The following is a 15572-nucleotide window of genomic DNA, read 5'->3' as shown; positions in this document are numbered from 1 at the left end:
CAAATATTCATTAAAGGATTATTATTTTGTATCAACATTTAATTTGATAGACACTTATTGAGAATTAACAGTTTTTTCTATTGTATTGACCTATAACGGTCACAAAATAATACATTTATTTGATGTTTCATTTATATATTATTGCTAACCCAAGTTCATAAACACCCATGTTTCGTTAATTGAAGTAAATGGATAATATATAAACTGACAGTAACAGTTATAACGTATACAAACTCAACATTGAAGGAATGTTCCGTGTATTTAAAGAAAACTATGTTAAACTGTAATATATTGTTTGTTCCTTATCGATTTTGTGCGTGTGTCCTTAAACAACCAATTGACAGTTTATCTCATGTTTTTATCTAGATTTTGTACTTTCGTTGACAGTGAGAGAAAAAAAAACAATGGAAGCGGTGTGTTATATATTTGTGAGGCTTTGACATTGACGTTTGATACAACAATAAATTGTGTAAGTTCATTTAGTTATAGAAATTCATTGACTATGTCCTTGTGGTTCACGAATACATCATTTGGGACTCTTTTTATTCAACAGTTACTGTATATTTTCTCAGATCAAAATATATCATTCAGAAAGCAGAAACCTAAATTTTCATAAAAGATGCGCATTTTTCAGCAGATAATTCGAAGTTATACAGATGAATGTAATAAATTATGACATAAGCCACACACCATTTATAAATATCGAAAGCTATCCGTAGTTCTTGAAGTTGATTTTAAATCTAATGTTTTTGAACTACCAGGCAAAATAAACTGAAGACATCTATGATGTTCAGTAACCGGCTTTTATCAATTGCAAACATGTAAGGGAGAACCTTCTTCAGACAGAAGACAGCTTCCGATTCTCATTCATGAACAACAGACCAATAGCTGTGTGTTATGCTGCTCTTCATGTTTTACAGAAAGAAAGTCAATATAGTATCTGTTACAGTTTTCATGAGCAAAAAGCAAAATTCTATGTTTAGGGCATGACCTTGATTTGTAACCTCAAATTCATGAAACCATTTAGTTGGTTTCCTAGTAATGTGTTTGCCTCCAGCGAGGGATGTCGTGGGCTCGATTCAAGGCCGGGTCAAACCAAACATTTCAAAATTGTTTTGTGCTGCTTCTCCGCTAATCACAAGGTATTTTGGAGTATGAACAAAGACAGGTCTGTACGGAGCCAGAATAATGTGTCTAAGTAGGCTGACATGTCGTCCTGCAAACTGTTACCTTGTGAACAAGCATTTTAAAAAACCAGTCCAGTGTGTCGGTCTAGTACAAAGCAGGGATAAATTGAATATTACATTTACGTGTTCTCTTCCTGAATATGCATTTACTTTGTCACTGGACATTAAAAATCCTTTATCATCATCAAATTCATGATTATAAGTCAAGGTCCTCACATTGAAATGTCTAAAGGTTTCAGAGTTTTGTGAAATTTATGACGATAAATAAATTAACGAGAAAACACGGTATTTCTTTTCACCACCTGTTTGATGGTTATACAATATCACAGTGTATAGTTAAAGAAAAATAAAAAAATAAATCCAATTTGCAGGCAAAAAAAAGCATGTTTTTAATTGCATTTATTTTACTGCTCGTACTGTATTGAAGAAATTTTGAGAAAACTACATTATTGATTCTTTTTTCATATATAAAATGTGATACCAAAAAAGCAGATTTGGATGTTTTATCGTCCACATTTTTGTCTTGAAGAGACAAGCAGAGATGGAAAAGTCTTTCGATCACAGTGTTATGATTACCAGTATTCTGACAATTTTTATTATCGGAGGTAATATCAAACTTGTTCTTAATATAGCTATTTTAATAATTACAATCTGTTGGCTTTCTACAGAAGACAAGATCTGATTTTGATATATTGCAATGTGTTTTTGTTATTTTACTTTTTGCTTTATTTCAAACGAATGATGTTCACTTTTAAATTGACACCTAAAATTAAACAATGATTGAACTTTGAATGACGCATGTGCAACCCAGTCCAGGATTGTACATTATATTTGAACACCAGGCTTGAGTTAAACGGACCAAAAGATTTTGATCGTTTTTAATCTGGCTAAAATACTACAAATTTTATATATAGAAATAATTGTAATAAAACTAGTAATACAAAATATCTTCTATTGGTCATATCACATTGCAATTTACACTGTATCGCTAATTTATCCTGTATTTGAACTGTAATGTAAACTATACTAATTTACTGTAAAAAAAACGAATAAAAGTACATGAGATTTGAATATACGATCGTCTATGTTAGCATGTGTCCGTAGCGTAGGCTGGGTACTTAATTGTCTTTAATCGATTTTTTTTATCAAGACATACAAATGAACAATATTTTGTTCTTTTTTATAAACAATATACATAATCGGACAATTATTGATGAAAAACAACAAATAAAAAAGAATGTATGATTATGTTTATATTAGCTCAGAAATTGGGTTTGTAATTGACAGTTGCCGGCACATGGGAAGAACATAATGGAAAATTATACTTGGTTCTTAAAGACCACCAAGATGTAATTAGAGAAACGTGGGAGAAAGCTGTCGTGATGTGTGAGAAGGAGGATGCTACTTTATTTTCTCCGACTGCACGTATGAATAGTTGGACCATAGATTTTTTAAGAAGGTAAATTGAATATCATTTACGGAAGTTTGTTTTGGTTGTATTACACATCACCGAACTCTGAATGCATCACACACACAAATCAGTTTTTATATTATTTGTAGCCATGATTATATCAGGTTCACATGAATGTTAGTAGTTGAGTTCAAATCAACAAGATACTTTTAAATGAGTATATTTGCCAATTTACCTTAACAATAATATTCCCATACAACAAAATATCCCTTTCCATACACAACATTATGGTTACTACTTTAACTCTCAGTCATAGATTACTTGAACGATAATTGGAAACTTTATTTGGAATTTGGGTTATTTATGCTCTAAAACTTCGTACCTGATGTGGCTATCTAACAATTCTTATTCGAACGGTTAACGATCAGTTTAATGAAGACGAAATGCTGGTCTGTCGTACGAAATAATGAGGCTGATATCTTTGATGAGTTTTTACAACCGCTGGTTCGATGGCGCTTCTGTTGGACGTTTTGTTCCCCATGGTATCACCAACCCAGTAATCACCACTTCTGTTGATAATTGATACGGTCATATTGTAAACTATCTGTTTACAAACTGTTGAATTGTTCGAAATTCTACCATGGCATAGATAACCAAATCAGTATTTGCAAGACCTATTAGAATATTAGGTTCTTAATCTCTTCAATTTCGTAAGTAATTGATTTGTCTATCTAACTTTTTTTATTCGATCGTCACTGATGTCTCTTTAAAGACGAATCGTGCGTCTGGCGTGCAAAATCATAAGCCAAGTATCTTCGATGAGTTATTTTCTGACACATTTTGCAAAAGAAAACGATAAGCTGGTATACATCAAATTCATCTGCGTGATATATGTAAAAAGGTGTTAAAATGCAAAAACAAAACAGTACGACATTTACATATTGCTTTACATGAACAACAATTTCATATATCGCTTACTTGAATATGAATTTCGAGAGAGTTTTCTTTTAATATTGAAGAAATCGTATCGAAAATGGTTGGATTGGTATAAACGATAAATGTACAGAAGGAAACTGGATATGGTCAGATGGATCTCCCGTCAATGAGATAGATTGGCAGTGGGCAAAAGGTACGTTCATTATACACAATTTTTACTTCGTTGAGACCGTTGCTTACATAACAATGCTAATATTTAATCCTTTAATTGCCTGTTGTAGTTATCATACAGTGCAAATTGTCGAGATTATTGGTTTATCTTTAAGCATTATGCTTAACAGATGTTCTTCAAATATTAGGTTTTTGTCAAATGCCCTTGGCGTTGGAAGGAAGAGATTCAATTTGATTTCAGGAAATGTTTTTTGAATACTGCTACACCATCAAATTAAAAGAAGATGTAACATACATCATCTTTTTGGTGTTATTAAATGGAGTTGAATCAAGATCAGTATGTTAGAAACTTACAATGAGAAGTTGTGGTCAAGACAATATTCTATATTTATTTCTTACTAGTTTCGGTAACTTGCACAGAATGATAGTGTTTACATTCATGATACATAATCATTACACGTACTCCAAAAAAAATCGCACTTTCATTGCTGTTTTTCATCTCAAAGTCTCAGTATTTCCTTCAACATTGAATCTTTAGATTATGTATTTTATGCTACATCTGCGCAATGACAAACACAGTTGCGGAGTAATACCAACAAACTATAATTCATATCTTAAAAGGAAACATAACAAATATTGAAATAACTTGTCCGACAATCTAACTGTAACATCCAGAAACAATACAAACATAAGTATAAAAAAACAAAGCTTACACTTAAAACAAGGGCGTCCACACGAAAGTTAATTCCTGTAAATATATAATGGAAAAAGAATGATGTTCTTTCTGTTTAAGATACAAAATTACTTAATTTAATGAAACAAAGAAAAACAAATATAATAAAGGGGACATGGCAGCGCTTTTAATGTCACTCTTCATTAAAAAGTCCCTAGGAAGTCTTCAACATAGATTGAATTTTTTCACCTCAATGCAAGACAAAGACGACCCAAATAAAGGCAATAGTAGTATACCGCTGTTCGATAGTCATAAATCAATTTAACTGAAGCAAATACGGGTCACAAACCAAAACTTAGGGAAACACATCAACTATAAGAGGAAACAAAACGGAACAACAGAAACACTGAACTGCTACAAAAACAAACACCAACATACATAAAAACGGACTATGTGATAGCAATTACCATATTTCTGACTTGTTACAGGACATGTTAAGAAAACATGGTGGGTTGAACCTGGTTTTATGGCTAGCCAAACCTCCCGCTTATATAGCAATGTTAAAAATACCGCTAAAATGACAACATTACGTGACAGGAATAAAGTACAAATAAATGCAAGAACATTCAGGGCACAGAAATACATAAATAAATAACCAAGCATTAGTTAAAGTAGATTTATTGCTGGATTCTATTACGCTATATCTGAGTATTGAAGCGTGATGTCAATAAAAATAAATCACATCTGGCAAACAATCTTGCATAATTTAAAATTCAAATGCTGGCATAAATTGTTCAACAATTAAGCAATATTCGAGAACATCTACTTTATTTGTTTTTTTAGGGTAGTTACCTTATTGGCAATCATATCACATCTCCATACTTTTTATATACATCCAGAAAAACACAGAGCAAATTGAAATATACGTAAGATTATTTGAAAGGAAAGCTAGTTTGAAAAATGCAAATAATTCAGATGAACTTCTAATATATCATTAAAGAAAACTACCCGAAAACGAGACAATTAATTCCACGATATACTTCATCTGTGTATTTTTACAGGTGAACCTAACAACAAGAATGTCGAAAATTGCGGTCAAATATATAAGGACTCAACTTGGAATGATTTACCTTGCAATGACTACTTAGTCAAACACCCGGTTGTTTGTCAAAAATGTAGGTTTTTCTAAAAAATAAAAAGACAAATTGATTTAGGTATGAGAGAAATGTAAATTTTTGAGAACTCATATTCAAATGGGAACAGCAAAATCCATGCAATAAAGAAACTAGAACAAACTGAATACCAATCGTGTTAATACAGTGAGAAAATCAGGCGTGAAATCATCCAACACACGTTCTTCATCTCATGCCAATACGGTCAAGGGCAACAAATAAAACACTCAAAATTGCGAAAACATCTGAAGAAACAATTCTCGAACTGAAAATTGTGCGAAATGTATGCCAGTAGATGCCCGAACTAACAATCCATCACATCTTTCAGATCGATGACAAGCAAATAATTTATCCGATTGTATCTAAATGAATATATTTAATCTATTCATAATGTTAAACTAAAATCTGCCCTATGATCATTGAGTCTTGTCTCCCTTGGAAAAAATTTACTAATTTGATCATACAAAACATCATGCTTTAATATTTTTTTCTTCTAAAATACCACAACTAGAAAATACAAAACAGTAAATAAATTATACTTTTATTGATGTGCATTGCCTAAGCAAGATTGGACTCAATATTTTGGAATATATGGTTTTCAATGCTCTTCAATGTCCTAATTGATTTGATCTTCCAAATGATTTGATTCAAATACCACTATTGTAGACGGTGCACGAGTCAGGCGTGGTACACAATTATAAGTCGAGGGTCTTTGATGACTTTATTTCAAAAGACATGAACACAAGAATAGAATAAATGTATTGCCGAAAGAAAGTTGTTAAATAATGTCACTGTATTATTTAAAAACAATTAGTTTTACATTTTAAAGGTAAACCTTGTGATTCACATGACAATAATATAACATGTAGTAATGATACCAGCTTCGACAATTTGTACTGTGATGGTCAACTTAGGATGCAGTGGAGTGTCTGTAAACCAGGTATAGGCATTGTTTTGTTTTGTCTTTATTTACAATAAATTATCAAATTAAATTAAAAGATACTCGTCTGTTCTGTTGGAATCAGCCTTTCTATGCTTAAAAGTGTATCGTGTCCCTGACATTCAAACATTTTAAACTTGAGTTTAAAACTCAGAAAATTTTATTTAAAATGAGGAAATCACGCAGAAAACTTAAATGCGTTTCTTTGGTACCTCTTGTTTAATTTTGTATTAATGTGTAGGTATTTTATCTTCAAACTGTCTTAGAAAGTAGGAAAAGATGAAAAGGGAAAGACATATAGCCTTTAATAGCGGTCATATTTTTTTTAAATTTATTTTACACTAGGGGTTACATGGGTATAGAAATATAACCACCTCGGCCTTCTTTCGACCGACTTAAAAACCCCTTGCTAAAATATTGAATTATCTTCCTACATCCGTTAGGCAGTGCGGGTTGTATAAATACGTGGCCGTGTCCAGTCGGAAGGGAGGCGTTAAATCAGATATCTTGTGCGGAGAGTGTCATTATATCCGCTCTTTTGGTAACCATGAAATAACTATTGAGGGACCTATTTAAAGGTTTAATGTCTATTCCATATCCAACATACCTTTATTCACAGTGGCAGTCAAAATTTCCTGTCCTTATTCTAATCAGGCTTCCTTGCAGCTTCTACCTGTTGAATTTATTGTTAATGGTCCTGGATATGCATGCAATAATTGCCACTGAGCAAATAACAATCAATCAACAGGAATATGTAGATTGCAGAATTATTGACACCATCTCAATACGAAAAGCTATAGTCAGTGGGTAGACACAACGACAAAAGTGTCGCAAAAATTATTGATTATCTTCCTACATGTTCTAATGTTTTATTAACGTTATTTATACATAAGAGATATAAATTTCTGTTTAATGTTTTTAAAGACTGTCGACCAGGACCAGCCGATATTCTGTTCATGGTAGATACATCTTCCAGTACGAAAGGCCATCTGAATAGAATTATCTATATGATGACGTACATTGTCACAAAGCTACCTATAGGACCGAAAGATTTCCAAATAGCTCTAATGAAATACAGCTATAATCCAACGCTTGTCTTTAACTTTGCACAGTATACAAATGTACAATCGATTACATCTGGATTTGATGACATTAACATTTCTAATGGACCAACATATACTGGTAAAGCTTTACAAAAAGCAGACGAGGTAGGAATAATGTTACAAAAAAGTGCGTACATAGAACACGGGTGTCACATGTGGAGCAGGATCTGCTTACCCTTCAAGAGAACCTGATCTAAACCTCGTTTTTGGTGGGGTTCGAGTTGCTCAGTCGTCATTTCTTTTTAATATTTTTTGCCACGGTATTGTCAGTTTGTTTTCGACTTGTGAGTTTCGCTATTTCTTTGGTATCTTCTGCCTCTTGAATAAACTTTGATGATATAATAAACAATCATTCAAACTGTACAATTACACTAATTCACCACTGGTTTTCGCTTACGTTTGTGTTTTTATCCTTCAATTTTGTTTTGTGTGCTCATATTTGTTTTGTTTTTCCTTTTTGGCTATTATGAGGGTTGTTTATTCGACTAACAGTTCTTTATAACCACATGACCTAGGTATCATATGGCTAGTTCAAAATTGATCAAAACACAAAATTGATCACAGTTTAAGTATATTAATGGAAACTGTGAAATAAAATGTGCAAAATCTAGAAGGAGAAGATACACGGTACAATACAAAAGGTTTATTTTACAAACATACAACAAAATGATCAAAGGAAAAAGCACGAAACGACGAACGATTGTTACAAAATGCTACACAGAAAACAAAAGTAAAAAGAACATGTAACAAAAATATACGCAACAGAAGAATTGTAGATTATTAAAATAAAGCGAAAAACATGTTTTTTCCAGAAAGTTGTCCCCTGTTCTGGTTATTCAAGGGAATGTTGTTTTTCTAATATTGCCTAGAATTTCAAAAACTGAAATTTCGTCTTAATTTCAATACATCTTTTTTTACCGTCCTTAGTATTTTAAGGAATAGCATTTTACCAATCTTGTTCTTTCTAATTCTTTGGATATTACGATAAATAAAGTCCGGATCTTAGTTAATACGAAAGCTTCCCAGAACTAGGGTGTAGAGAATACGTAAAGAAGGTCATAACAGAAACACGATTTGCATTCATTGAACTATCATTATAAAAAAGTCAACAAAAAGGACTTTCTCACATCCAAGAATTTATTATACCAATTATGGCCTTCTTTGGTTAAATACTTTTTGTATAAAAAGAATATGTGGTATGAGTGCCAATGAGACAACTATTTTGTGTCGAAAATAAGAGTAAAAAACACACATTCAAATCTGGACAACACAGAGAACAAAGATAATAAAAGATATGTAGAATTGAAAATACACAGAAAGTAAACAGAAACATTAAAACATATCTAAGAACAATTATTTATTGTAAGTTTATCATGTGTTAGACTATTCATGTTTGCAATATCTGTAATAACATCATTAATATATAGACACTTATTGTTTGTTATTTAAACCTTGGCATGAATTTAACAAAGAATGATGTGAGTTATGGTTAAACCTTCAGATTTCTTAGTAGGGGTATATTGCCTTGAGTGTTTTTTTTTCATTTACGAGGACCTAGAAACTCTATTTAATCCTATGCAGTTCATTGGGATGTCATGCTTTGTAGAAATAATGTTAGGATTTTAGTCTGAAGCTATGTATATTTGGTCTCCAGGTTTGACTGCAGTGTACCTTTGTTGTGAAAAAAGCTGAAATTTTACTGCATTAATTATCATCTTTCTGAAACTTCTTGAATTTATGTTTGTCATTTTTAGTATCTGTCTAAATTTAAACATTTTTAATTGTAGATATTTTACGACAAAACGTCTGGATCTCGTATCTCTGCTTACAAATACATCATTCTAATTTATGATGGTTTGTCATCCGATAGAATGAATACAATATCGGAAGCAAATAAAATGAGAGACAAAAGAATTAAAATTTCCTCAGTAGGTATTGGGAATGCAGTAGCGCACGAGGAGATTGTCAACACTGCATACAGTGAACACTATGCATTTAACCATATTCACCTAGATGATATATACAATCAGCTTATACAAGACAGCATAGATGTTAGTTGTACAGGTAGGCTATTATCTACATGATTTAATGTTGATGAATATTTTATAGGTTTAAAGGTTTGGTTGTCTTGCTTGCTTTGTTTGTATAAACGTTTGCGCAATCAATAGATAGCAAGCTGACGTCCCGCATATCTATTGTTTGCAGATGTCAATCTTAAATACAATGCTTGAGCAAGCATTTATACAAACAAAGCAAGCAAGCCAACCAAACCTTTTAACTACAAGCATTAGGAAAATAGATCTAAACAATTGCTAATACATACTTTGTAATAGTACCATAGATCTGTCTACAGCATACATGCAAACATATACTAAAAGTTTATTCTTTGTGAAGTAATACGAGTCATACAAATATATGCATTTCACTGAAATGTATGTTTCTCTTATCGTCAGAGACACCTCTTGTAAAAAAAGACATAAATTTGTAAATTAGTATGTAAAAGGTTTAGTCATCTCACTTGCCTACTTATTAAAAAATATCATGTTAAAAAAGGTTAAATGAATGAGAAGGACATTGTTTTGGTCCCTTGATTTCAAAAATAAAAAAAGTTACAAAATAAAGCCAATATCATTCTTTAGTTTTCTTCAAGTTCTGTCAGATGTTTGTATTCATATTTGTAGATCTTGCCTGTTGAATATTTGCTTTAAATGTAATTTTTGCTTTAAAGTAACAAACATATTCGTACAATGGCTATTTAAATATTGGCTTTGAATAATGAATATAATTACATAAAAAAACACGTGTGTCCTATTATCAACGGATCCTTTCTTCAGCGTAAAAACCAGACTGAGTTTTAAATGAATTAGATTGTTGATTTTAAGTTAAATTCAAACTTTACAAGTTGTTTTCAAAATCATGCAAAAATCTGTGACATCACATATTTACTGTTCCATGATCTCAATGTTCAAGTTATAACATTGTTATTTTATTTTTATATTAATACCACTCACACAATTTATAACTGCTTTAAATTATTCAGATTTTGAAAAACTTTGTAACATATTAAGTTCCATGGCAATTCAAAAAGACCGTTTATCTTTCTTTTTAATGAAAAGAGAACAGACTTACTGCATGTCAATTATTCTTTTACATTTGTGACCCTGTAATATTTATATACGAAAATATATATCACAATAAACGGAGTGTTGAATGACATTTCTATAGCTAGCTATAAACTAGGTTTAATCCACAATTTTCTACATAAGGAAATGCATGTACCAAGTCAGGAATATGACAGTTGTTTTCCATTCGTTTGATGTGTTTGAGCTTTTGATTTTGCAATTTGATAAGGGACTTTCCAATTTGAATTTTCCTTTGAGTTCGGTACTTTTATTATTTTACTTTTTCCTTTGTTTTGATTGACCAATTAATCTAATTTTTTTTTAATTTAGTGTGCGTACGTGAAACAGAAGCGGACATCATAATACTTTTAGATGTCCAAAAGAACCAGTCGAACATCGAGTTCCAGTACCGACATAAAGCTATCGAAAAATTCCTCAAAGGTTTAAACAACGATGGGTCTAACAAACGAGTAGGTATGGTAGCATACTCAGATCATGCTGATTATATCTTCAAATTATCGTGGTTGAACAACGTAGACAAACTAATCGGTAATGCCAATAATGTGGACTTAGACAAAGTTTCGGTCATATCGAATCTAAGCCATACTCTTCAATTTGTAGGCGTTGATGCCTTTTCGAGTTCAAATGGTGGACGACCGTCTTCTAGGAAAATAGTTATGATGTTTTCCTCCTTAACCTCTGGTTATTCCGCTGAAATGAGTGACCAAATGCTAAATTTAAACAAATCAGATATTGAAGTTTTAGGTGTAGCCACAGGCCATGATGAGGTAAATCATTATACAGAAATACTTTTAGATCCAAGTCAGTTATTGGTTATATCTGAAGACTCGCATTCTGATCCATTTGATTGCTTAAAAGCTTTGTCTGCTATGACGTCGTATTATATGTGTGATGATACTGTTTTTCAACTGTATCCATAATAAAAAATATAAATTCGAATCCATGTTTCAGCCACAATAGTAATTTAAACTGATTTTATATGTATACAAAAAAAGATTCATCAATTGATGACAGTTGAATGTAGAAATAGCAATACATATATGAAGATTATGGTACCCTACCCCAAGACAAATGTAACCTAAACCAACAACAAGAACCAACTATAAACAAAAACAATAACAAAATAAAAATATCACACACAAAAAAAAAACCAAAAACCTAAAATAAAAAAAAAAAACAAAACAAGCATAAAAAACATCAGTATACAATCGCATTCGTATACACTTCAAGCAAACAAATTATGAACGATCAAATGAAAAAAAACATGCGTTGTAGGATTATTCCTTTGAAGAAATTGTAATCTCAGTTTTTTTCACATTTCATTTAATGGCGGATTTCTGCGTACTGGAGGAAAGATAGATATCTACCTTAAACATATAACTAATTGAGGAATCACTTCTATTTTCAACCCTCTAATGGTTGTGTGGTGTGCTCTCATTCATTGTGAGAGGTCAGGGATTTTATTCCAAAATGGATGAATGATAAATTTTGTTAATTTCTCAAAAAACTCTAATACATTTCACCAAATTATGCAACATATCAGATTGAACGAAATGCCCCTACATTCATGACGTAACAAAGACATCACTAATGAAGAAATGATTGAAAATCTTTAACACTTTGAAATCAAGTCATTGGAAACGTTCGTTTTCGTCAAGCTCTATATATAGCAGCTAAAGGGACATAATTAGGTGGCACTAAAAACGTCAGCGAGAACAAAAATTCCGCGAAATCAATAGGCATACGGATGTACTCAGGTCAGGTTTATGAATTTTTTGTCAGATGTTCGGACTTCTTGGCTTTTTTCCTACGATACAGGGTAAAATATTTTGCCCTATATCACCTTATTTTCTTTTCATAGAAGACTTCAACAGCTCATAAAAAGGTCATTACCAAAATTTAAGCAGATTCCAGATTTTTTTTCTTACGATTTGAGACCCAATTAATTCCAATGCTAAATTTAAGGTAAAAGTCCAAGTCAGCCTTTTCCCTCCATTTAAAAAAAAATTAAATACCGCAAAAAGGAGTTCCATAAGCTATCAATATTTTTGGATAATGGTGTTCCTTTTATATTGCTTTTGTGACTTATAGTATAAATTTTAAATTCTATATTTGTTTAATTTCACCTATTAACTACATCCTTAAAAATCGACGTTTTTATAAGCATAACACCATCGCTTTGTTAGCCGTAAATAGTCGATTTGTAACACTTTGCAAATCTGACGACTAGGTATAGACAATAAGAGCGAAGTCAGTGACTTGGATTATTTAAAACCATTAAAACGGAAATGTATGTATCAAAAATATAATACTTTAAAAAAAAAAAAAAAACTTTGGATTGTATTTGGATGATTTTAAGACAAATTTAAGAACGTTTTTCAACGGTTGTATGTGCTTTTTTTTTTTTTTTTATAAAAATGTGTAACTATTTTGAAAGAATTCATGCAGTAATATTTCAGAAAAAAATTATCAAAGAATTTAAACTTTAACACATCGCAGCTGTATAAAACATAAGTCAAAAAATTACTCTAACTTGACGTGAATTGTCATTTTCCGAGGACCCTTAATCTTGAGATTTGAGATTTGAGTATACGTTAACGTACCCTTTTGCAGTGCGCCAATTTTCTGTGTTACTTCGCGTTATTGGGATGCATTCGATTTTGTTATAACTAAAGAGAAAGGTGTTATGACAGACATGTTTGTATCTGCAACGCCTTAATGAAGCTTGAAGTCACTGTTAATAGACAACGTATAAATCTACAGAAGTTTATATATATCCAGTTGATACAATATTCCTAGGCTTGCATAATAAAATATCTTTCACTTCATTGTGTCATTAAAAAAGCGACTAATCGGATTTTACTTGCTTAAGCAATAAGACGGGTGTAACATTTGGAGAAGGAACTTCTAACACTATTTTAGATTTTTTTATAAATCATGTCAGTACAGAAGAAGTACTGACCACTAAGCTGATGATACCCTTGGGGACGGATAGTCTACCAGCAGCTGTATCGACCCAGTGCTGTAAAACAATTAAAATGTCATGCGTCCAAAGCGCTTTTATGGATCACCTTAATCAGAAACGCTGAATGTCTAATATTTGAAAGTCAAGGGTGTATAAGAACCGAAACAGTTGAAGAGCCATATGACATAACAGGATATAAAAAAGTTAGTGTAACCCTTTTGGAATCGTCAACTACAGATATGGTAAATTTTTAATATCATAGTCTTTTTCTTTATTGTGAAATATAAAAATCACCGAATGAATTTTTACTTGCCATGATGAGCTAGACGAATGCAACTTATGGAGCAGGAACTGCTTACAATTCCTGACAATCAGTCTTCACGGTGTTTAGTGTGGTTACTGTTGATCAACATGTCTTAGTGTATGTAGTGTTTTGTGGAATGTTGTTTAACTTTTAGACTGTTAATTTTTTTCCAAAGGTGTCGTGTATAATTATTCTTAGAATGATACTTATTCATTGTTCCTTTGGCATCTTCTCTTTCTCTCTTTATCATGTTCATACTCATTATGGAAACTTCGTCAGCTTTTCTCTAAATTGGAATTATAAAGGGTTATCAAAACTCGCCGTTGGATATTTCCTAGTTTAGTAAAATACAAATGATACAATTTCCATTCTCACAACATGTACATAATGCTAAGTTATATATTTAAATCAAGAAAAAATGTTAAATAAATTCGACATACTAATTGCTGGACGGGATATATCATCAGATGTATCATATTTAATTTGCCGTTTCAGAGATAATTCTAAGTCATGGTAGTTCTTTAAAAAATCAATCATTTTGAGAATAATTTCCTAGTCAGCAGTGGTCAGTGTTCTATAACAGAAATGAACCATAAACAAACACGAATAAATTTATATAATGTTCTGTTCTTGTATGAAATTAATATTTTTGGTTATTTCATATTATATATATATATATATAAACAATTCTAAATTGAAAACTACGTTCAAACCTATGATTGCGTTGGATAAAAACCGCAATTTTTATACGTGTGCATGCAAAACAAACTTCTTGCTAGAGGGGTCTAAATACAGCACAAACAACATTTTCCAAAAGACCAAATGAGTGAAAAAGTATATTTTAACAAAACGCATTTGACTAGCAGGTCGAACAACTGATGTTCTTAAACCCTGCTGACTGCTATTGACGATTGCCAAATAAAAGGATCACAAGATGTAAAAAAATAGATCTTATTATTAATTTACTACCAAACTAAAAACAATAAACTTGCGGAAAAGATGGTATACCGCAAACATGAGGTGCAAAAATTTGTACACCATATCCGGATTTCGACAATTAATGTCTCTTCAGTGATGTTAGGATTCGAAACGGTATTTTGAAGGCCATATAATTTACCTCAATTTAGGATAGACTCTTGAATTTTGAAAGAGTCAAAATAGGATGAACGGATCATATTAACCCGAAGGCAAACATAATAGAAGCCCAAACGGAAATATATAAACAAGTCTAAATTGAAAACAACGTCCAAACCTATGATTGCGTTGGATAAAAACCGCAATTTTTATACGTGTGCATGCAAAAAAAATTTCTTGGTAGAGGGGTCTAAATACAGCACAAAAAACATTTTCCAAAAGACCAAATGAGTGAAAAAGTATATTTTAACAAAACGCATTTGACTAGCAGGTCGAACAACTGATGTTCTTAAACCCTGCTGACTGCCATTGGCGATTGCCAAATAAAAGGATCACAAGATGTAACAAAATAGATCTTATTATTAATTTATTACCAAACAGAAAACAATAAACTTGCGGAAAAGATGGTATACCGCAAACATGAGGTGCAAAA

General features: G+C 31.7%; 1 protein-coding gene across 3 annotated transcripts; it reads left to right on the top strand.

Annotated features, from left to right (window-relative positions):
* Positions 1–306: 306 nt before the first annotated feature.
* On the top strand, positions 307–11675 carry LOC127712368 (collagen alpha-4(VI) chain-like). Of its 3 annotated transcripts, none has more exons than XM_052218758.1 (9): positions 307–469; positions 1717–1792; positions 2475–2646; positions 3618–3727; positions 5440–5553; positions 6380–6490; positions 7415–7698; positions 9381–9657; positions 11046–11675. In XM_052218758.1, the coding sequence occupies exons 1-9, from the start codon at positions 353–355 to the stop codon at positions 11654–11656; spliced, it is 1872 nt and encodes a 623-aa protein (XP_052074718.1). In that variant the 5' UTR covers positions 307–352; the 3' UTR covers positions 11657–11675. The 3 variants fall into 3 exon arrangements, with proteins under 3 accessions (XP_052074718.1, XP_052074720.1, XP_052074719.1); XM_052218760.1 differs by having other exon boundaries at positions 1680–1792; XM_052218759.1 differs by lacking the exon at positions 5440–5553.
* The last annotated feature ends 3897 nt before the right edge of the window (positions 11676–15572 follow it).

This window comes from Mytilus californianus, unplaced genomic scaffold, assembly GCF_021869535.1.
Source record: "Mytilus californianus isolate M0D057914Y unplaced genomic scaffold, xbMytCali1.0.p SCAF_8, whole genome shotgun sequence".
Classification (NCBI taxonomy): domain Eukaryota; kingdom Metazoa; phylum Mollusca; class Bivalvia; order Mytilida; family Mytilidae; genus Mytilus; species Mytilus californianus.
Note: the sequence above shows the minus strand (reverse complement) of the source record. Positions and strands in the feature narration are given on the sequence as shown.